This window comes from Pristis pectinata, chromosome 2 (genome assembly GCF_009764475.1).
Source record: "Pristis pectinata isolate sPriPec2 chromosome 2, sPriPec2.1.pri, whole genome shotgun sequence".
NCBI lineage: Eukaryota > Metazoa > Chordata > Chondrichthyes > Rhinopristiformes > Pristidae > Pristis > Pristis pectinata.
This window is the reverse complement of record NC_067406.1, coordinates 57,508,800-57,533,989: the sequence shown is the minus strand read 5'-3', so window position 1 is coordinate 57,533,989 and position 25,190 is coordinate 57,508,800. Positions and strand designations below refer to the sequence as shown.

Here is a 25,190-nt window from a genome sequence, read left to right as displayed (position 1 = left end):
CCACACAAGAAACCTCCTGATTTCAAGATTGAATCCAGGTTTCTGCAGCTGTGAACTCTACCAGCTACACCACTATATCAACCCAGTCATATTGAATGCATCACCTGCTCTTTTATATATTAAAAAAAATTCAAATAGAAAGTTTCCAGTTTACCTGAAAGCAGCAGAAGGACAAGAGCCAGCAGTCTGAAGAATCTCAGTCCTTGTCTATGCATGTGTCTTTGTGGTGGTGAGTGGGCATGTGGAGAGGGTGCCCTGATATCAATTGTTTACTTGGTCAGTGATCTGTTGACCCACCCTTCCCATTTACTGCCCAGGTAACATCGTTGCTCCAATTAAAGTCAGCTTTTCTCAGATCTATGAACTCATTGAATCAGAATGCAATAGACTGAGCCAAGAACAAGTCCATCTGTTTTATTCAGAAACGAAAGGTAAATCACTCCCAAAATAATTCCCAAGTTAAAATGATTAATATGCCTGCGAAGTCTTACATGGAACTAAGTGAGCAAAACAAAATGCAGTCTGGATGAACATCCAGCACAGAAAAAAAAAGAAATCAGAGTAGAAATGTTTGATTAGAGAAAACAGCAATGACTTTATTCAACAAGGAAGCAACAAGTACATTTACTACGCAAAAGATTAAAAGTGATCAATGCACAAAGTACATGTAGAATGAAATCAAAATGTTTACAAGCTTTGAGAAAGTATTTCAACTAACCATTGCCCTTTTTGCCTTGGGCATCAAGTTTGCAGAAAGTATAAATTATAAACTCATCTTGGATTTTGTTGCACTAATTGTCAAAGAATGTTACCCAAAAATTAATACTTTGAAGATGGGCAATTTCTATAACAAAATAGACAAGGTTCTAAGGATATGCCAGTTAAAATATTGCAAGTACCTAAAACCATCCAACAAGCATCAGCATATGGGAAGGTTTCTTAATTATGCATTACAAAATGGTTCACAAAAGGAAACATCCTTTTTTAAACTAACATGTCCAAATAATACAAGTATGATCAACCAATAACTAGTGTTCCTCTGCAACAAGAAACTCCAGGCCTCTCCCACATGCATAAATGAGTTTCAAAAATAAATCTGTAGTAAAGAAAATGCCAACTCACAATGAACTGCACAAATAACAATTGGCCTATCAAATGCTAGAAACACCTTTGAACTCAGTTGATTTACAGCTAGGGTTAAGATGATTATTCAAAGTTCATATTGAAATTAGGCGGATATTTTCTTTCTTCAAAGGAAAATTTCTTCAACTGACAAAACAAGACTTGACTATATAGTACCAAAACTGGATGAAAAATTAGTAAAGGCATTGGGTGTGTTACTTGAAAAGCTGTATGAATATTGGAATGTTTTGATTAGAAAGTTAACATCTTTAATATTGCAGATTCCCATCAGCATAGTTATCAGCTAGTGGGATGACATTGCATAGAAATGAGAACCACCAATAAATCCAATTTTCTGGCTTTTGATTTCAATTTATAAGTTAAATGAATTTACAATACAGAATTTACAACAGCGATCGAGGTTCCTCCTTTTAATCCAGTGTATAAAGAGAATAGTACACAGATCAGTAACAAATGCCGTTCTACTTAAAATTAACATGATTTGCCTGAGAAATTGATGCATCTTGTATTATGCAACAGAAACTCAAATCTGATAAAACTCTACATACCTGATTAATTTGGAAAGTGAATTGTAAATCAGTATACATCAAGACAAAATTGAGAACACTGAAGGCAAAAGCCAATTTTCAATTGGGGAAGTTCATAAACAGCAAGTCTCACTTTAAATACACACATCAATACAGTAGAATGGGTCCACTCACATATCCAATATAACAATCACAAAATTTAGGCCATATTTGACCATTTTTCTAATGATTTAATCTCAATTTCTTTGGAATTCAGCAGCTCATGGAGGTGTCTTCAAGAATAATAAATAAGATCGATAGAAAGAACTAAAGTATAATTTGAACAATTGCAAGATGACAATCATTTATTTTACCAAGATTCTGAAAAGAACGCCATGCTCGTCTGTATTGCATTCATGCATAATGGAGCTGCCATGACCACATAATAAAATTTAAAAATCAGTGTCATTAATTTGCACTTGGTTGCCAAAACTAAGATCATTTTGATTTGGGTTTAATCTACCAAAATAACAGTAAGATATTTCAACTTCCAGGCCCATAGAGTTCTAACAAATTCTCAAAACCAGCATGATTGGGCTCTATTGCTGGCCATTGGGGGATCTACATGGGGCTCTAGATTCACAAGCCATTCAAAAAAGGCAGAGAAAAGATTGAAATGATCACCTAGATGTCCAGCAACAAATTCAATGGAGGCAAGTTCCAGAAAACTACAAATCTCTCCCCTCAAGAGAATGGTGCGATTTTCAGGTCAAGTCAAACTTTGACACTTGGTATTTCACAATTTTACTACTTTTCATTATGATTATAAACACTTGCGACATTCTACGGCAGTGTCCCAGGTTGAACTCATTATCCATTACAAAGACTAAATTCATAATACTGTGACCAAAACAAATAGCTTTTCTGGGTTGATTAGAACTACAGCCTCCATGAACCATGCAGAGACATGTTTAAAACCATTAACGACACAGCTCAAGGGTGGAATAATTTGCTTCCCTGTAGCACGATTGAGCAGACAAATGCAGACCTGTCCCAGAAATTCCTCAAAATTCATCACAACTGAATGAATGCAAGCAATATGCAGCCAGATATTGCAAAGGTGGAATCAGGATTTAAGTGCTCTACTTGCATTTCTAGTCTAACATTAAATGTTCCTTTAATATTGCTTAAGTGCTTAGATAATTTGATAGCATCTTTTTGCATTATAAAAACAGCAAATGTTGAACTCCATGATATTATATTTTCCGGCCATTAGCTTCCAAAAGAATTTAAATCTGTACACAGGGCATCTACCCAGTTTTAAACAGAGATCAAGGACTATATACTGCACAAGCATTTCCTGACATTTTTTACAACCAAGTTTCATCTAGATATCTCCCAGTTCCTCCAACACTATCTTAATCACTTTGCTGGAAAAAATTCAAGCAACATCCTGTCAGCTCACCATGAAGGTGATCCTCAGTACTTAACTTCAATCGTCTGTTTACCAGACAAATGTTTTTACACAAATGAGGAATACTCAGATTTGCTAAAAGTAATCTACATGCCCTGAGTTTCATTTTAATAGGCAAAAAGGCAAAAGCAAGATTCTTGCTGTTTATATTAAGTGCTCTGTGCAACATGTTTTATATACAGATCATACACAATTATAGATACTAAAAACAATGCTTTCCATAGTCTTACACCATATAATAGAACAGTATTTTGTTTGCCATGTTCAAAATCCAATAGCCCTTGTTTGTCCCAATAATTAATGGTGTAAAAATTTGGGATGCGTCACCTTGGTGAGGGTGCAGGGCCAGAAAATGAGGATGTCGAATTTCTGGAAGATTGAAAGGAGAAAGAGGAACTTGGTGATAACTTTTTAGGGCTAAGAACATCTCCATTTTGCAGTTTCCATAAAAGTTCTTCATTTTCCATAGATAAACGCTTGTTGACTTTTGATTCTTTCTGCAATGACTCTTGTAGAACCACTTGCTCTGTCGATAATTGCCTGCAAGGATAATTAAGTAAAATTTATAAACATACTGCTCAAAGAGAAGGTCAAGTTCATGACTGCACAACTTTTAAAAGTAGAATTTTATTTTGCAAACCAGCTTTCATATTGTACATGGACAGGGATTTACCCAATGAAATATCTTGGAACATCTCAATTACTTTTACCTGAAACTTCTCTGCATTAACTATGAAAACAGTCCATATTGCACTTTAACAAAACAATAATGAAAGCCAATACTTAAAATAATCATTAACAATCCAACATGACCTTGAAAATCCGTATCTATAATGGGGCATGAACAGTGCACAGAGGATCTCAAATATAACCTGGCATCAAGCTGAACCAGAACTTCTACTCAGCTCATCACAAAACCTGCTCTCACCAGGAATGGCTCCCTTCGGCTGCTGCAAAGCAGCCACTCCTGGATGATTGACAGGGCCTTGAGCAGAGCCTCTCCAAACGTCTATCCTCTGAAGTGCTTTAATTATCAGAGTCATGCTCTGAGAATGAGCTTGCTGTCAAAGATAACTCAAATGCACAGTAGTGTAGTGGTTAGCGTAACACTATACAGCACCAGCGACCCAGGTTCAATTCTGGCCGCTGTCTGTAAAGAGTTTGTACATCCTCCCCGTGTCTGTGTGTATTTCCTCCAGGTGCTCCGGTTTCCTCCCACATTACAAAGACGTACGGGTTAGGAAGGTATGGGCATGCTATGTTGGTACTGGAAGTGCAGCAACACTTGCAGGCTGCCCCCAGAACACTACGCAAAAGATGTATTTTCCACTGTGTTTTGATGTACATGTTACCTCTAAAGATCTTATTAAAAATAGCAACAACTACTGAAATTAAAGAAAATTGAAACAAAACAATGAAAATCAGTAAATACATTTTAAATAACATTTAAGATTTTGTTTTATCTGCAACTTTCCCCATATCCCTCACAGCTATTTTAGTTTTCATTGAAATGAACGGCATCGTGGAACCTGTGCAATCTAACCAGGCATGGTTTCAGCAAACCAATTCACTTAAGATGCTGGGAAAACCAAAAGTTCAATGGATTCCATGGGGAACAGCGTTGTCAAGTTCACTGTACACCAATGATAAGCTGCGATTTGAATGACTTTACAATGTACAAACTTGTGCAGTAGCCATGAACCTACTAAGTGTCAAAAGCTGACATTTATACACAGACTGTCAGTTTAGGCTAGCCATACATCATAACTGAAGTTCTCCAGTCCTGGATGCATCCCAAATCTTCTCTGCACCTTTTCTAGTCTTATCATACCCTCTCAGGTACCATTATAATCAGAAATGCACATCATTCTAGCTCTAACCCAAGTCACATTTTATACTGTTCTATCATGACCATCTCTTCTATTCTAAGCCTCGTGTACATTTTCCGTGTGCCTCCCCAAGAACTTTAATCAGCCTAACCTTCCATCCTTAAATTTCACGGACATGCATTCCAAGATCCCGTCGGTTACTGATACTATTCACTATCCTACCATTTGTGCATGTTCCTGCCCTGTGAAAAATGCATTAGAGGGGGCAAAACATTTGTCTCAACTGAATTTCAATTCCACATGCCATATTCTCATCCACTTGACTAGTCCATTGATATCTTACAGCAGCCATCAATTTCTTTCTGCACATTTCCAGTGTTGGTATCATCTATAAACCCAAGTCCATGTCAATATTGTCACAGAAAGGAATTCAGCACTGGGCCTTGCAGAATTCAATCCATATAGCCTTCTAGTCACTAAAACACCTACCAACTATTACCTTTTCCTTTTTGCAAAAGACTATTTTGAATCCAACTTGCCATTTTTTCTCAACTTCTGTGGACTTGTATTTTTGATTAGTTTATGCAAGATTTGCCCAAATCCAGTGTACAGTGCATCAAATGCACTACCTACTGAGCCCAGTTTTGAGAATTCCTCCTCAAGCAATCCTTGCCAACCGTCCTTAATCATCTTTCTTAAATGATTCATATATCCTCTCTGCTCATGTAATATCAGCATTTAGATAGGGAGTTTTCTAATTCCCTGGCACCTCACCTGCAGTAAATGGTCAGAACCTCTCCCATTCCTTTCTGGGAGAGGTGGCTTTTGATTTGCATGTTCAATTCAGTTACATTTGTACAAAATTTATATTAAAACCATTTCAAGTTTAAAGTCTCAAGAGCTTTAGAAACAGATGCAAATGTCTTTGACAGTACTAACTACTAAAAGGTAATCAGAACAATCTTGGACAGGAGATTGGGTTCCACCACAAGTCTCAGTCCCTACCAAAGGACAGTGCCACGTCACAGGAAAGCCATGACAATGAGGTCTCCAGTTTGGTGGATCCACAGGACTGCCAAAACAAAAAGCAGAGCAGCTGCAGGGAGCAAGTGAAGTACAAGACAGGTCAGACTATCTGACTCATTGAAGCATAATTTGAGAGTTGAAAAAGTAATTTTGACTATGAACAGAGTATGCTTGTGCAATCAGATATTTTATTTATGGTTATTTGCCGATCTTATTGTGAAGGCAGTGTCCAACTCCTAATGCACATTTTTTTAATATAAAATTAGCAAGACATTCTACAGCCAAAGGAAGGATTTTTTTTTAAATATTTAAAAATATCTTTTCCTTCTCAATTAAAAAAAATAGGCCAAAATCACAAAGACAGCTTTATGGCAACATTGTTTGCTTCTCTCAAATCTTTTCACTTTCTCGATACAAAATTTCTAAAAACTGTACTGGATTCCTACGAACTGCAATTTGGTCCCCCATCCAAGACACGTATAGACTCCAGTCTCACTATGGAACAAAGAGCAGGTATGATACACTAATGCAATACCAGAGGAATAATGGGGATGGCATCTTTCATATCAGCCTATATCTCAAGAGGATGCATGGGAATTCTACATTGGAACAGTGACTACAGTTGCAAAATTACCATGGATGGCAAAGTGTTTTAGGATGTTTGAAGTCACTTACCTGGACACAGCTATATGTTTGTCCATTCGAGCTTTTAAGTCTTCATTTTCTTGAAGTACAATTTTAAGCTTTTCATCCAGCACAATATGCTTTTCCATCTATTTTTTTGGAAAAGAAAACAAAATTCTCTTTAGGTTGGAGTTAATCCTCCAAGTTGTTTGGATTACTTTGAGCCACTCATATCCATCCCCAAGTGAACCCTGAGGAACTATACTCCTATCCCAGGCTCGAATGCCTCTTAGTTCAAACCCCAATTATGCTGGTCCTGGAAGTCCACAGTTCAAACACTGAATCAAGTGGCAAGATCCTCACTATGTACAAAGTCTAAAGTGCATTGAAGATTCACAGGGAAGTTGCTTGGCAAAGAGATTAATCAACATTTAGAAAAGTGTTTTTTGTTAAAAGGTAGGAAAATAAAGATCAGACTGCTGGAGGTATACTGGAAATGTCAAGGCACTTCCTGAAAGTGAACTACCATACCCACTCAGCTTTTAAGATAACCAAAAGGGAGAATCTAAGTCTGTTCTAAATATGACAATCCCACACTGGATTTAAGCTCCTCATGGCTAAGTGGTCTTACCAGTTTTTCCATCTGCATCAGCTTTTTCTCTTGATCATGTATTTTCTCATTTTTTATTTCAAGCACCGCCTTTAGACTTTCCAGTTCTTGCTCCAAATACAGACCCAGGGGGTCAACCTTCTAGAAATAAAACAGATTTAAACTGTTAACAAAACCAAAACCCACCCAGTTACCTTCAGACATGGAAACCTGCCATCACTGCTCATCTGGCCTATGCATTACTCTACACTCAATGTAGTTGCCTCTAACTGCTTCATTTCAGGTACAGATTGACAACATGGTTCAACACTTGCCAGCAATGCCCAAATCCCAAAACATGAATAAATAGACATCCCATTAAAAAATCCTACACTTTAAAGTTATATGATAGTGAAGTGAATTTAAAAAGGGTTTCAAAACATTAAATAATGTATAATCGAGTTGTTCTTAGATGTTATCACCTGCTGGAAACAGACAGCATTTCCCACAAGGTTTAAACAAAACTAAAATCACAAATTATTCCCATAAGTAATTCACTTTCCTCAAGGCGCCCAACCTCACTGCTATATCACCACACAATCAGCATTAACATCAAATGGCTTTGTCAGTTTAGAATGAGCTGCAGTTGCTCCAAATTAAGCAATTAGAAAAATTAGTTTTTGCCCATCTCCACTTGATCTATGCAAGATCCATTCCCTTGCCAGTGACATCATCCTACCACCAGAAACACTTACACTGAATCATGTTTGGAATCTGTCAGGTTAAGTTCCAACTCCATACATTGGCAATTTACTATTTGCTAGCAACATGCAACGTTGTTACTCTCTGGCCTCACCCTCAAACCACTTTTTAAAATCACCTTTCCTACCCAGTTGCCCCTCCTCTATTCACCATTAACTAGGGATCATTGGTTTACACCAATTTCTGATCCCAAAAGCCTTCCTAAAATTTTATTGGCCAAGATTTTAGTCTGGAGCAAAAAGATGCCGAGGCAGGGAATGGACAGTCGACACTGAGTTGAGACATTTCATTTGGACGAAAGATAGTCAGTAAAGAGGTGAAGGGAAGGGGTGCAGTAAGAGCTAGCAAACAATAGGTGGATCCAGGTGAGGAGGGGTGATAGATGCAGGAAGCATGGAAACAAAGTGCTGCAGATGATGGAACCTGATAGGAAAAAGGGGCAGCACAAAATCAAATGGAGTTTTTTTTTTGTGCGCGCTTAGGGGGGGCGGGGGGGGGGGGGAGGGCAGTGGCAGATGCAGAGAGTTAGGGGACCCAGTGGAAGGAGTACGTGGGTGATTGGCACGGGAGGGGAAAGACACAGGATGATGTTTTTTTTGGGGGGGGGGGTGGGGGGGAGGCAAGGCATGGAAGAGACTGGGTGGTGGAGAAAGAACTGGGCAGATTAGGAGAGAAAAAAAGTCTGTCCTATCACCTTTGGTTTAATGACAAGTCTTCCTTTGATTATGCTTCAGGAAACAACTTGGAAACACTGCTGCATTTAGAAATGCTATATCAATAGAAGCCGTCAATGGATATTTGGTTTCATTTGACAGATGGCAAGTTCTCAAATTACATTGATGGGAAATGAACTTGAACTTCTGGATTATTGCCCAGTAATGCAACCTACTGTATACACTTAGTTCAGAGCAGATGATGCAAGTTTTGTTTTATGTATAAAACACTATGCTAATTAAAAACAATTGTTAACATATGTACTAGTTTTACATTGTAGCATAATGCCTTCTGGACTAATAGCAAGCTTGATAGTTACTTTAACATTAGTCTAAAATTAATGGCATTATTTGGAAAAGCAGCTTAAGCTGCAGATCTTTAGTGATATCAAATACATTTCCAACATGTGATCCTCAGAAACCAGAGCTTTGCCAAAAAGCCAAAACTGATCCTTCAGGAAATTAAGAATTATTCTAACAAGGCTAATGTTGATTGTCAGAATGAGTTATACAACACAGATTTGACCCTTTGGTCCAACAGGTCTGCACCAAAGATCAAGTGCTTATTTATACTACTACTATTTAATTCTCATCAATTCCCCCAGATCCTACTATTCTTCTACACACAAGGGTGCAATTGTGCAATTTTCAGTGGCCAATTAACCTACCCAAGCACGGGGGGGGGGGGGGGCTGGTGGCAGGGGGCGGAAACAGGAGGACCCAAGAGAAATCCACAGTCATAGGGACAGCAAGCAGACTAAAATCAGATAGCGGAAGTCAAAACTTACTCTAACCTTAAAAATTGTTAATATCAGTCTTCCCCTCAAGGATCTTTATTCTTTGGTATCACCAATTGCAGTTCAACATCACACCAATTAGAAGTATGAAAAATGAACATTTTCAAAGCTGAGAAAGTAGCTTTACAAATTTGATGGAAGAATTGTCAAAGTGATTACAGCTCATTCCTAATAATCAGATTTTGAAGCAGTCCAGAAATGTGTTTACCACAGAAAAAATGAAGGTTATTTTGTCTGCTCTACAATATGGTACTGTTTCATTTGTATTAAATAACTTTAAACACAATTTACACACTTAGGTTTCAGTAACAGCAGCTCCATGAAAAAAATACTGTTTTTGCCATCAACTGCACAAACAACCCCACATCAAAATGCCTCCAGCTTGAAAGCAAGTTGAAGTATGAAATAGCTCAGTTGCCAAAGCAAAAAATTGAAGCCTATTTAACATTAGCATTTAATGACAAGTGATGCGAGAGGGACTGTGCCTGCCTTCAACTAAAAAGAGTTTGGTAAAACAGCACTTACTTGATCTTTCTGCATTTGTACTTTTGCCATTTCTTTTGTTTTAATTTCTTCTTTCAAAGAATCATTTTCCTCATTCAGTTTTGCAATTTCTTCCTATAAATTACAGATTCCAATTAGACATGGATTCTTAACAGTTACCATTTGGATTCGTCATTGCATAGTTGCAAAGTGTTTTCAAGAACACATCTTGGGACAAAGTAACATAGCTTTGGAAGTGGCAAGGCAAATGAAGGAAATAATTTACTATACTAGTGCATTAGTTTTATAAACAGGATATTGGTCAAACAAAACCATCCAACACAGCTCGGACATTATAGTCAACATTAGATACCACATTTTAGGATAGAATGCAGAGATCATTTACAAGAATGGTAACAAGGATGAAAACTTCAGAAATTGGAGGTCCTTCATGCAAATGGAGTGATTTCAAAATGAATTTGAAAAAAGCAAATGCTGAAACCATTTTCCAGTGAAAGAATGAGTAGCCAAATGTCATGAAGAACAAAAATTATAATAGAGACATGATAGTGGAAATAATAACATTGCAGAAGGACACTGTTGAAGGTAGAGCTGGAAAATTAGATTGGAACCATCCTCCTGTTGTGTCATTCTATGAGCCCAACCCTTCCTTGTACTTCTACACTTGTTCTTAAGATGACTAATATTGCTTTTGTAGTATTTATTGGTCATCCAGTGGATAAAGTATTAAAAACAGGGCAATCCAAGCTCTGGGAGTGGCAGGTTGTCTTGCAACAACAATGCAATAGCTTTCAATGACATTAGTGCTGTGTCACAAACAAAATTTGTCAAATTTTATTTGTTTGTTAGTTTGTTCTCTAATACCTTAAATGCTAAGCCACTGGACTTGCTGGATAACACATTGAACACAAGGCCAACAACCCAAAATGTTAGTTTCTCTCTCCACAGATGCTACCTAAGCCAGCTGAGTGTTTCCAGCATCTGAAGTTTTCCTCTTCAAGCACATGAATGTTATAGATAGTCTCACTGATAAATATTACAATCTTGAAACAAGACTACCTCAAATTTGACAACTTGCATTAGAGCATGACAAGCATGATCTTAACTCATCTTGTGTCTTCTTACATTCAATGTAGCATGATTAGACTGAAAACTTCACATTTATCATTAGAAGTTCCAATTATTAGGTGGACTGCAGATTTTGTATCCATTTGCTTGATATTAATTTTGTTAAATTTTTTTTAATTTGCCTCAACCTAGCTTCGATTTCAGATCCCAGCTGTACACCGAATGCAGCACTCTCTATTTGGCATACAATAGTCGACAAGTCATCCTTCAGATATGTTAAGCTGAAACTTTTCACTAGTGATGGTTATGCTCGGAGCATTTAGTTTCAATGGAGATGCAGTTTTTCCCCAGGGCAGATTTTGCCTCTGAAATACCACCAAAACAACTGCCTAGTCATTCAGTGGCACTGCACAATACATGCCTCCTGCATCTACTCAATGTAGAACCAATTTGCTGAGTATTTTCCTGGTAGCCTGTTACACTAACCTCAAACAGCAATTGTCTCTCTTTAAAGTTCTCTTCCAGTGTCTTCTGGTCCAGCTCATGTGATCTTGTCAGTTCTGCAAGGAATGACAAAGTTTAAACTATGTTGTTGTTACAAGATTACATCAAACACAAGACTGGATGGCATTTGTCAGCTATTTATAAACAATTTATTCATTTCACAATGCCATTCCATTGCTAAAATATTATACCAGTCAGTGATTACCTGCCAAAGACTGTTGATAGTCTCTCTCGAGGGACTCCAGGTTCTTTGCATGGGTTGCAACAAGTTCTAGTTTATGGGCTTCATGCTTGGAGGTTAAGCTTTCAACCTAAACAGAGACATTAATTAATGGCCTTAAATAGTAAATCATGCAATTATACACCACTCGCATGGTTTAGGATATCCTCAAATCTGATACAATTAATGAACTAATGAAATATAATCATTGCACAAAACTATTGAAGCAAATTCCTATAAATATATTTTGGTAATGACGAAATGATCTTTCAAAGATGAGGGATAACCATCACAAGATATCATGGTTAGTATTAACCTTTGTGTTGGAGATGCATTTGTCCAGGTGAGGTATCATCTCACTAATACTCGAGTCTCCACAGAGCAGAAACTTAGCTGGACCAGCCACAAGACATGTGGCTGTAAGAGCAGGGTAGAGGTTGGGCATCATGCAGTATGTGTCTGACCTAACACCCAAAAGCCTTTCCACCATCTATAAAGAACAAGTTAGAAACTTTTTGGATTGTTCCCCACTCTCCTGGATGAGTGCAGCACTAACACAAGCAGCTGACACCAAGACAAAGCAACTAATTTGATTAGCATCCTATTAACTATCCCCAACAGCCACTGCCTCTACAACTGGTGCACAGTAAACACTGCAGCCACTATCTACAAAATGCACTACATTACTTGGCCAGGCTACTGTGAACACCTCCCAAACCCACTATCTTTACCAAGGACAATGGCAGTGGTGCATTAGAACACCACCACCTTCAGGTTCCTCTCCAAGTGACACACCATCCTGACTGGGAAGTATGTTGCCTTTATCATCACTAGGTCTAAATCCTGGATCTCCCTTGCCAACTTCACAATGGGACTACCTTGACCAGAAGGACTGTAGTAGTTCAAAGCAGTAGCTCACCACTACCTTCTCAAAGGCCATTAGGGATGAGAAGTGCTAGCTCACCAGTTGACACCCAGAAACCAAAAATTGAGTACTTTTTAATAAACTTATTTTTCAGACGTGTTGTAAATAGTGAAAATGCTTTCGGTTGTTTAGAGGCTACCACTTTACAGGATATTCAGCTTCTGAAGTTTTCTTGTGAATGAAATAATTGTGGCTAGTCAAGTTTTCAGTCAACAACAAACCCCAGGGAGTTGAAACCAGAGGACTTTGTGACAATAAAGCTTTTCAATATCAATTTGTATACAATTACTTGGCAGTACAAATATTACTTGCCACTTACTAATCCTTGCCCATATGTTATACCCAAAACACTATTTGGGAAAGGATTGTTTCATTGTCTGAAGAGCTGCACATGGATTAATAAACAAACATGCCCATTTCTGACCACCATGGGATGGAAGGTCATTGATGAAGTGGATAAATGGGCTCCAAGCTAATTTGAGGAGGAACTTGCAGCTGAAGGAATTGCTCTCCAGCAATTACAATTGGAGTATATGTAATGGGACTAGAACCTTTAAACCTTATCACTCAAGTGTCAAGCACACTACAAGCCAAATAAGTCGAATTGGTGTTTTCCTAATTTATGAACAGCAGCTGGATACTCAACCCATTAGACCTACTCCAATATTTTTCTAGTCATACTTACTGGGAATAATGTTCCAGGTTTGTGTCCAAGATGTACAAGGCAGTGGGGAATCTACACTGAGCAGCTCTCAAGTCAAAGTATCAGTTTAAAAATGTGTAGGCATTTTCTCAGAAGTTCTCATCTCTCATTACAAGGCATCCTGCAGCATCACATAACCTGGTGCTAGTGATTACAGAAGAACCTCTACTATACATGGATCACTGAAGTATCACTGAATGGCACCAGGTGTTCTTGATTAATGGGAAATAGACAAAGCATTTTGGGCAGAGCAAAGAAAGCATTAAGTCCAACAATGGCTCATTTCATAAAATCATGAACCATTTGCCTATGACCTGCACTTACAAAATGCAGGAAATATGCTCAAATACTGCCTGACCTGTAGAGTATTTCCAACATTTTCCATTTATTTTATTTTGAGCACCCACAGTATTTAAATTTAGAATTTTCTGTGCATCCTCATTTAAGTCATTGATAAATACTTGGATCATCAAGGCAACAAGATCACAGGATACCTACATATGACAATTTATACAAGCATCCCTCTTGGGGCATTTTGGCACGAGGAAGGGGGTAGGGTTTCATCCATTTAATGGAGATCTGGGCATAACATGGAGATGTGGGCTCTTTGTTTTATTTCATCAGCCTACAAAAGCTGTTCAGTACTCAATGGAAGCAATTCATGTTCAGTAGTCAATGAATTAGAAATGGACAATGTTGGAAATACTCCTGGGTTACGACCTAATGGTGAAGATATATTTGAAGTTGATGACTCTGTAGTGTGCTGGAATGTTACAATTAAATATTAAACATTTACAGCTTTAACAAAACGTGAGGAATTTTAATGCTGCCACTCAAGTTTTTTTTGGCATACTTAAACACAAATAGTACACAAGGCTGACAAAAAAAATGCAGCCCATACAATCTAAATAAAATTTATCTAGCATTGACAGAATTTAAACTACCCTTAATTGTACTATTAAGGGAACCAACAGTGTTGCTTTCAAATTAAATGCAAATCTTTAGGACTAAAGGATAGCTCAAGCCTCATGAGCAGGTTAATTAGATTAGCATGTGTACAGAGCATCAGTTGCCTTTCAGTTCAATGCACAGAAACTTGGACGTGCTGATTAAAGACAACCAAAATCAAAGTTACTCAAGAATTTTATAAAGCAAGTGATTAGTGCCCAGAATATATTGCCATGGTAGTAGAGGAGACAAATTTAATTGTAGTGTTCAGTAGGGAGCTGTCTTAGATATTGAAAGGAAAAAACGTGAAGCTTATGAGGAGCCAGTATGGGCTTAATGGGTCAACTGGCTGCCTCCAAGTGCAATCAGAGTTGTACAGCACAAAAGCAGGCCCTTCAGCCCAACTCACCCATACTGACCAAGATGCCCATCCAAGCTAGTCCCAATTGCTCATGTTTGGCCCATAACCTTCTAAACTTTTCCTATCCATGTACCCAAACCGTTTTAAAACTTGACATGGCACCTGCCTCAACCATTTCCTCTGGCAGCTCATTACACATATATACCACTTGTGTGTAAAGCCCCAAGTTCCTATTAAATCTTTCCCCTTTCTTCTTAAACTTATGCCCTCTAGTTCTCAATCCCCCAACTCTAAGGGGAAAAAGACTGAATGCATTCACCCTATCTATGCCCCTCATGATTTTACACACCTCTAAGATCACCTCTCAGTCTCCTATGTTCCAAGGAAAAAAAAAGTCTCAGCCTCTCCCTATAACTCAAGTCCCTCAAGACCTGGCATATCCTTTTAAATCTTTTCTGCACTTTCTGGTTTAATAATATCTTTCCTATAGCATGGGACCAAAACTGAGCACAATACTCCAAGTGAGGCCTCACCAGCATCTTATACAACTGCACCAAGACCTCCCAACTTTTATACTTAATGTCCTGTCTTATGAAGGCCAGCATACCAAAAGCCGCCTTCACCACCCTGTATACTGTGACTATTTTCAGGAAGCTATGTTCTTGAACTTTATGGTCCCTGTGTCCTACAACACTCTGCAGGGCCCTACTGTTCATTGTGAAAGTCCTAGCTTGATTTGACTTTGCAAAATGCAACACCCTCACTTATCTGAATTAAACTCCATTTGTCATTCCTCAGCCCACTTACCCAGCTGTTCAAGATCCCAGTGAAATTTTTGATAACCTTCACAATCCACTATACCACCTATTTCAGTGTCATAAGCAAACTTACTAACCATGCCTTATACATTCTTATCCAAATCATTGATTATAGATAACAATGGGCCCAGCACTGACCTGAGGCACACCAGTCATGGGACTCCAGTCATTGGAACAACCCTCCACCATCGCCCTCTGCTTTCTACCGTCAAGCCGACTGTATATCCAATTAGCAAGCTCCACCTGGATTCCCTGCAATCTAACCTTCCAGAGCAGCCAACCTTATGGAACCTTAAAGGCCTTACTGAAGGCCATATGGACCACATCTACCACCCTGCCTTCATTGACTTTCTTGGTCACATCAAAAAAACTCAAGTTCTTAAGACACAATCTCCCACACAAAGCTGTGTTTACTACCCCTAATCAACCAGTATTTCCCAGATGCATGTATATCTTATCCCTCAGAATCCACTCCAGAAACTTGCCTACCACAGATGTTAAACTATAATTCAGGATTTTCTCTGCAGCCCTTCTTAAATAAAGGCACAACATCAGCCACCCTCCAATCTATTAGCATCTCACTTGTGGCTAACGATGATGCAAACATCTCAGCCAGAGCTCCTGCAATTTCTCCAGCCTCCTATGGTGTTCTTGGATATACCTAATCAGGACCTGGAGATTTGTCTACCTTCAGACACCAGCATTACCTCTACTGTAATGTGGACTATCCACGAGACCACCTGCCCCGCCCTGCCCCCCCCCCCAATTAACTTTTCCTAGTTCCAAATTATTAATGTCCTTCTCCATGGTAAAAACAGAAGGATTCATTGAGGACTTCACCCATCTGTCTCAGCTCCACACTTCAGTCTTTGAGGGCCCTATTCTCTCTAGTTACTTTTTCCCTCAATATCCTTATAAAATCTCTTCAGATTCTCCTTAACCTTCTCTGCCAAAGTCATCTTATTCCTTTTTGTCCTCCTGATTTACTTTGAGTACATTTCCTATACTCCTCCAGGGATTCACTTGATGACAGCTGCCTGTACCCAACCCATGCTGCCTCCTTTTTTCTGGCCAGGCCCTCAAAATCTGAGGCTTCCCTACCTGCCTTGCCCTTCACTCTAACAGGAACATGCAGACCTCAAGTGCTCTTTATCTCACCTTTAAAGCCTCCCAATTGCTGGAGGTACCTTTACCCACAAACAACCTACTCCAATCAACTTCTGCAAGCTCCTGTCTCATACTGCCAAAATTTGCCTTGCCCCAATTTAGAACTTGAACCTGTGGACCAGTTCTGTCCCTTTCTATAACTATTTTAAAAACAAATAGAACTATGGCCAGTGGTCCCAAAGTGCTCCCCCACTGTCACTTGCCCTGCTCTATTACCCAAGAGTAAGTTGAGCTTTGCCCTCTCCCTAGGGTGGCCCTGTTGCCTGAGGAAACTTTCCTGGTACACTCTTAAATTCCACCCCATCTAAGCCCTTAACAGAATGGCAGTCCTAGTCTGTTAGGGAAGTTAAAATCCCCTACTATGACAACCCTATTTTTCTTGCAACTCTCCAGCATCTCCCTGCATATTTGTTCTTCTAATTCCTGTCGACTATTTGGGGGCCAATAGTACAACCCGAAGGTGATCATCCCCTTATTATCTCAGCTCCACCCACAAAGCCTCACTGGATGATCCTTCAGTAATTTCATCCCTGCTTCAGCTCAAATCAAAAATGGAACTCTTTCCCCTGCGCGCCCCCCCCCCCACCTTTCCTCCACTTCTATCTCACCTTAAGCACCAGTACCCTGGAACATCAAGCTGCCCATCCTGTCCCTCACTTACCCATGTTTCTATAATGGGTATAAATATCCTAGTCTCATGTAGCTATCCATGCAGAGTTCATCTACCTTGCCTGTCAGACCTCTTGCATTGAAATAAGTGCAATTTCATCTTTTCTCACTCCCTGCTGTGCTCCTGTCCATCTTGTTTACTCAACTTGCTGTCACTGACTTCTGCATCACTTTCCATCCTCTCATTTGCCTCCTTGCTGCTTCCCCCTCCAGTTCAGGTGCAACTCATCTTCTCTTCTACAGGTCACCTGACCCAGAAGAGATCCCAATGGCCCAAAGGTCTGAATCCCTGCCCCATGCACCAATTTTTCAGCCACACATTTACCATGTCCTCCTATTCTTACCCTCACTAGCATGTGGCACTGGAATTAATCCAGGAGTTACTACCCGAGGTCCTGCTTTTTAAACTTCTTCCCTAGCTCCCTATATTCATTGCACAGAACCTCACCCCTTCTCTATCCATGTCATTTGTGTCAATATGCACAACAACTTCTGGTGCTTATCCTCCTCCTTGAGCATGTTCTGCAGCAGCTCAGAGACATGCTGGACCCTGGCACCAGGAAGCAACACACTATTCCAGAGACCCTTTTGGAGCCACAGAATTTCCTGTCTATCCCCCTAACTATGGGTTCTGTTACCACTAGAGTCCTGACTGCCTTCACCTTTCCTTACTGAGACTCAGAGCCAGTCCTGGTGCCATAGATCTGGCTACTGCTGCCTTCTCCTATCATCACCACGCACCCCCCCAACCCCCTCCCCCCCCCCCTAAAAATGGTATACGGAGTGGAATGGCCACAGGGGGATCCTGCACTCTCTGCCTACTCCCTTATAATGAAAATTCATTCCAAATAATTACAATCCTTTGAAAAGTACACACATTTAGTCAAAACTAAATCACGCAATATGGCAAAAAGATGGCATTAAAAAGTGGTGCAGAGCCAAGCTTTTAAATTTGTACCCTAGAAATGAAAGAAAAAGTTCATTTGAAGAGTCAGACCTCCTTTTGCAGCTGTTCTTGCAGAATTTCCACATCTTTTTTGAAGTTTTGCTCTAAATGCTCCTTCTCTGCATTGAAAAGCTGTTTCAGTCTTTCTTCCAAATCTTTAAGCTCATTCTGGTGTTCTTCAGACAGCTTTTGAATGACTCCTTCATATTTTTTTTGGAGTTCTTCCCGATCCTTTGCCAATTGAGCACATGTCGAGTTCCTTGTCTCTGAATGGCAAAAGATGAGTCAGTGAGCTAATAGGTCAAAATTTGGACCTGAGAATTTCTAGTTTTAAGATCTAGCAAACCTTATAGATCAGTTTTTGTGCACCTCCAACTAGACTTTTTTTTAAAAAAAAGCCAACTCAATAACAATTCAATACAGCATTTCACCTCATGCATTTGTACAGAAATGAACTAGGGACAGCATTTTAAATTAAAAATCTGAATTTGCTCAGTACCCTATTCTTGGATTTTGTACATAACTCCACAAAAATGGCCCCTTACAACCCTGCAAGACACTTGGGCATTTAATGGATGGAGAAGATCACTGGAGAAAGGAGGCCTCTAAAGTTCAGCCTGTCACCCTGCACATTGATATGGAGCAAATCCATTCTGTTCCAATTACTCAATATAGAATTACAGCAATTCACGAGGGAACCATTCAAGTTCTTCATGTTTATATTGGCAAAACAAAATGGAGCTGTTATCCTTACCTCCAAGATCATAAAACAGGATTACCTTTAGCAGGCAACTTCTGGGATCCAGAGGAAGACTGGTCTTGGAGCAAATACCTCAAAAGTAATAAAAATTTGCATATGCACAATCCTTGCATGCTTGTTTTTAAGTGTTCCTCCAGCACAGCTGACAGCCATGTTAGAATCACGTCCACAGCAACCTTCTCCTCTCCCTACCTGGAACAATTCCAATGCCGCATTTCCCTTTGTAGCTTGGTCAAAATACAGAATGGACGATGGGTACAACTATAGCTCATTCCAATGGCACTGGGACCAATAATTTAAAAAATGAACTTGGCTGGGATTGTTTTGCAGGAGGGAGAAACAAGGGCAAAATCCAGAATTGCATCATCTCAGAAACATTCAAAACTCAGAAGGGAAGTTCTTAGCAAATCTTGAATTTTCCTCCCAACAGGACTAAGGCTCAGCCACTGAATATATTCAAGGCAAACAGTTAGATCAGAATCAGATTTATTATATCATGAAATGTGGTTTTGCAGCAGCAGTACAATATAAAGATGTAAAGAACTACAAAAATAAATAGTGCAAAAGGGAATAAAGAGGTATTGTTCATGGGTCATTCAGAAGTCTGATGGCAGAGGGGAAGCTGTTCATGAATTGTTGAGTGTGGGTCTTCAGACTCCTGAACCTCCTCCCCAATGGCAGTAATAAGAGAGCATTCTTGATGCCCAAGGTGTATGGGGAGGGGGACACGAGGGGGTTGTGCTGGCCAAGTCCACAACCCTCTCCAGCCTCTTGTAATCCTGTGCAAAGGAGGCTCCAAACCAAGCTGTGACACAACCAGTCAGAATGCTCTCCACCATACAGTTACAGAAATTTGCAAGAGTCTTTGGTGACATACCAAATCTCCTCAAACTCCATGAAGCTGCTGACATGCCTTCTTTGTGATTGCATATTGCATTGAGATTTTTGTATATTAAGGGAACCAAGAGATACAAGGAAGGGGCTTTCTGATTTGTGCAGTTTCAATTGAAGTGGTAGTACAAGCTTTTAAATGCAAGGTTTGTCCGTCACAGCCCCACCTATAATTCTAGATTAATTAGGAGGAAATGTACATATCTGATTTTTTTCACAAAAGGATCAAGAATCTTCCAAATGCTTTAGGATATACTCATACAGTAATGATATTAAGCAAAAAAAAATTGTTTCCTGCAATTACAACTTTTAAATAGGAGGCTTAAATAATGATTCAATACAGTCGACTGCTGTCTGAAAGGGCAGCTTCTTCACACTAACAACTGGCTCTGGTGAGTATTGCTGGCATGAATCCCAGTGACATCACAGCTGATTACCAACGAGCAAGAGATTGTTCTGGATAATGTAATATACTTCCAGTTTAAAAAAAACCCAGACTCCTTTGTTCTTCAGCACTAACAATAGATCCAAGGACAATGCAATGGCTGTGCATTCAAGTAATGTGATGGTCCAGAAAAAAAAATCTGCCATAGTTTGTGTCAGAAACAAGTCTGATTCAATAACAGGAGCATTAGTTGTCTAGTAAAGCTCTCAGGCAAAAAGAAACTCAAAATGTATAACATTTTATGCATCTTGTATCATCACTGCAATTATTTCCACATTTGATTTGCTCCATTTTAATAGAGTTCCAATAAGCAAAATATACTTCGTCTAATGCATCTGCCATAGATGGAAACCTCTTTAAATAGTGATGCCCTAGTTCTAGATTCCCTTAGAGGAAGCGTTCTCTCCACATCCATCCTGTAAAGATCCTCAGGATGTTAAGCCACCGACTTTCTGAACTCATGAGTAAAGTAGTCAAGATAAAACTGTATCTTAAGGCAACAGAACCATTCTAGTTATCAATTCACTATACATTCTCTGAATTGCTTCCATTTACTTCCTTCTTTAAATAAAGAATCCAACACTATTCGTGGACAGTCTTATTGCATGCATTGTGGGAAAACTTGGATGCTTCCAAGAGAATCAAGGATACAAAACAGGAGGTCAAGATCTGCACTTTAATCCTCAAGTAGCAGCCAGCATCAAACAGTGCATCAGGCAAGCCAAATGCCAACAAATTTCATAAAGTGGTCATCAATCCAAACATCTCTGGCACCACAGCAAAATGCTGGAAATACTCAGCATCTTCTGAACAAAATGCATCTACAACTTTTAAAAAGGGAGAAATAGCATAGGTTCTGATGACAATTTGCCAATGCCTGGCTAAAGATGTGGTGGCTGAATGGAAGATTTAATTTGGTGCTGTTTAAAACGAAAGGGTAGGTTGAGTAACTTCAGATGAGGCATTAAGTGGAACAACATTTAAAGAGAGGAATGGCATGTTTTAGCATTTAGCAAATTACACAAACAAGGGCAGTGATGAGCTTAGCTTATTGACAGTTTACATGGTTTTTGGGAAAATAATAGACAGTCTCACAGATTTATCATGAAATTAAAACCACAGAAAGGAGGCAATATGGATTACTATTTGGACAATAGCTCATGAGTGCAAGTGACTGACAAATTGAATGGAGTGGCATTCTGCTGCAATAACTTGGCCTTAAATTCAGTCAATTAGACAATACTAGGCAGGCCACAGCTAGTATCTGGTCACAGTTCTGGTCACCCACACCAGGGAGGTAAATAGCACCAGAAAAGATGCAGAGAACTTCAGTTACAATGAAAGATTGCATAGGGTAGGCTTAGTTGAGGTGGGGTGGGAGAAATGTTTAAAATCGAGATGCATAAAGTTATTCTGGCAGACTTCATGAACTGATGTGTTTTTGAGCACCATTTGTGACCAGTTTTATAATAGGTTGTGCTGGGAATCAATTGAAGAGGAATTTCAGTCTACTTGCTGAATGCTGGTTTCCACATTGTAGGCCATTATGTTTGTAGGTGGTTAAACATGGCTGAAAACAAAATGTTCTCATTTTATGGTTTATGCTCATTTTTCATAGACTTGTAGATGCCCGCTTCTCTTTGCAGAATGGTCAATATCTCAGGTGACATTAATATTTGGAAGAGTTTTTTTTGTAGACATTTGTGCCCACCCTACAAGTAGTATGAAGGGGTAGAGGCAAAACATCTTGATTAATATCTGGATAATCATTTCAAAAGCCATAAACTACAAAGCTGTAGGCTGAGAGATGGTATTTTGACTAGCATGAATATGGGTGAATGGTTTTCCACACCATGAACTCAGATTCATCTTAAACAAATGCTTGAAATTGTGTCAAGAATGACAGTTAAACAAAACAATCCTTCAGTATCTACAGGCAATGCAAGGTAGAATCTCCTAATAAGAAATCAGACCTGTCGTTAAGGATTTCCACTGTGATATAGATCGTGTGAAATACATTTACAAACCTAAGCGTTGGCTGTCTTTAAATCCAAGATGTCACACTTAATGGTGTCAAAATGTTTGAGCACCCAAATCATACCACGTATCATTAACTGGTCAAATGCCATTCTTCTGACACCAATTATCTTAAATACTGAACCATCTACTGCCTAGCTGAGGTTCTGCCTGCAATACAACTCAAGTTGGCTCATCACAACACAGGCTTCTACATGAAAAATGAGCAAAAACCATGCAAAACAAGAAAATTTGTATCTGGCCACGTTCAACCTCCTGCAAACAAATAGCCCGCTGCATTCAGCAAGTAGAGTCAAATTCCTCTTCAACAAGTCCATAACAGAACCTAGTTTAAAACTGGTCATACTGGGGGCTTTTAAGGAGAGGCTTGGATGGGGAAATGAATGAGAGGAAAATGGAGGGATATGGACATTCTGCAGGTAGGAGGGATTAGCAATGTCAGCACAACATTGTGGGCTGAAGGGCCTGTCCTATGTTGTAACTGGTGCTCAAAAACAAATCTGTTTAGTTCATAAACAAATCTACCAGAATAATTTTGAAAGCAGGATTATATTCAGTGATAAGGTAATTATTTCTGAGAGGCAGAAGCTAAAAAGCCACTCCACATTTGAATTCATGTCAATGTCAAGCATGGCAATTGTAAAATGCGTGCAGAGGAAAAAATATCTTTGGGCCTTAAATCAGAAAGGGACATTGGCATTCAATGCTTTTCTACTCAACATACTAGCCTGCACCAAATGAATACATCCTGAATTGTGCACATTTCAGCTCAAGTTTCATGTGCACAATGAAAATGGCTGACATGATATGGGCATTTTATTTGAATTCCTCAAATTAAATTGTGGATTAGATATAGGTCCAAGCTTCCATGTGTACAAAATAGATGGAACAGAAGAGTACAGCACAGGAACAGGCTATTTTGCTCACTATGTTTGTGCCAACCATGCTAATTTTAACTAATCCCACCTACCTGCACATGGTCTACATCCCTCCATTCCCTGCCTGTCTAAACATTATTATTGTATCTGCTTCCACCACATCCTCTGGCAGTGCATTCCAGGGACTTAGTGTGTAAATCTTTAAACTCCTCCTCTCCCCCTCCCCCCCCCCCCCCCCCCCCCCCACCTTAAAGGGATGTCTTCTAGTATTTGACATCTACTTTATCTGTGCTTCTCATAGTTTTATGTACCTTGATCAGGTCACCCCAGTCTTCCATGCTCCAGAGAAAAATCAACCCAAATCTGCCCAACTCTCCTTATAACTAATACCTGCTAATCCAGGTAACATCGCAGTGAATCTTTTTTGCACCCTCTCCAAAGCCTCCAGGTCCTTCCTGTAATGACTGGCCAGAACTGCACTATACTCCAAATGTGGCCCAAAGTTTAGTACAGCTACAGTGTGATTTCTTGACTTTTATACTCAATATCTTGAGCGATGAAGTGTGCTGCAAGTCTTCTTCAACACCCCATTTATTATACAAGTGGCCTGGATGAAAATGTACACGGGTGGGTTAGTAAGTTTGCAGATGATACGAAGATTGGTGGTGTTGTGGATAGTGTAGGAGACTGGCAGAGGATACAGTGGAATATAGATCAGTTGCAGATACGGGCAGGGAAATGGCAGATGGAGTTCAACCCGGCCATTAGTGAAGTGTTGTACCTTGGGAGATCAAAAGTAAAGATACAGTACACTGTTAATGTTGATGAGCAGAGGGATCTTGGGGTCCAAGTTCATAGCTCCCTAAAAATAGCTACCCAGGTTGATGGGGTGGTAAAGGCAGCATATGGCATACTTGCTTTTATTAGTCAAGGCATTGAGTTCAAGAGTAAGGAAGTTACTCCACAGCTTTATAAGACTTCAGTTAGGCCCCATCTGGAGCGTTGCATTCAGTTCTGGTCACCCCATTATAGGAAGGATGTCGCGGCTTTGGAGAGGTTTACCAGAATACTGTCTGGATTAGAGGGCATGTGCTACAAGGATAGGTTGAACAAGCGTGGGTTTTCTTCTCTGGAGTGGAGGCTGAGGGGAGATCTGATGGAGGTTTAAGATTATGGGAAGCAAAGATAAAGTAAACAGCCAGTATCTTTTCCCCAGGGTTGAAATCTCTAATACCAGAGGGCATGCATTTCTTTGGGGGGGGGGGGGGGGTGAGTTCAAAGGTGATGTGTGGGGTATTCCCAGAGTGGTGGGTGCCTGGAATGCACTGCCTGCATTAGTGGTGGAGGCAAATATGATAGGGGTGTTCAAGAAGCTCTTATACAGGCACATGAATGTAAAGGAAATGGTAAGATAGGGACATTGTTTAATTGGGTATTTTATTACTAATGTAATTGGCTTGGCACAACATTGTGGGCCGAAGGGCCTGTACCTGGGCTGTACTGTTCGATTTGTGTGGCCACTTTCAGGAAGCTAGACTTGCTCCAAGATCCCTCTATACATCAATGTGCCCAAGGGTTGTGCCATTTACTGTATACCTTCCTAAAGTGCAACACCTCACTCGTCCAGATTAAACTCCATCTGTCATTTCTCAGCCCACATCTTCAACTGATCTATAGCCTGCTGAATCTTTTGACAACCTTCCTCACTATCCACAACTCACCAAATTTAAGTTGTCTGCAAACTTACTAATCAACCCACCTACATCTTTGTCTAAATCATTTATGTACATCACAAACACAGCTTCCAGCACTGGTCTTTGAAGACCACTAGTCATACTCCACCTCTCAGAATACCCCTTCACCACTACCCTGTCTTCTAATGA

The 25,190-nt window shown here is 39.6% G+C and overlaps 1 protein-coding gene across 3 annotated transcripts in view; it reads right to left on the bottom strand.

Annotated features, from left to right (window-relative positions):
• Window positions 1–573: 573 nt before the first annotated feature.
• Window positions 574–25,190, bottom strand: part of mtus1b (microtubule associated tumor suppressor 1b) — a 123,317-nt gene continuing 98,700 nt past the window's right edge. For 2 of the 3 annotated variants that reach the window (XM_052009346.1, XM_052009334.1), the window contains exons 9-15: window positions 18,348–18,562; window positions 11,745–11,850; window positions 11,522–11,595; window positions 9,989–10,081; window positions 7,234–7,353; window positions 6,654–6,751; window positions 601–3,663 (exon numbers count right to left, since the gene is read on the bottom strand). In XM_052009346.1, the coding sequence (XP_051865306.1) occupies window positions 3,447–3,663; window positions 6,654–6,751; window positions 7,234–7,353; window positions 9,989–10,081; window positions 11,522–11,595; window positions 11,745–11,850; window positions 18,348–18,562 (923 nt within the window). In that variant the 3' untranslated portion in view covers window positions 601–3,446. Of the gene's footprint in view, window positions 3,664–6,653; window positions 6,752–7,233; window positions 7,354–9,988; window positions 10,082–11,521; window positions 11,596–11,744; window positions 11,851–18,347; window positions 18,563–25,190 lie in introns of all 3 variants that reach the window. The other variant, XM_052009340.1, reaches the window with a different exon arrangement.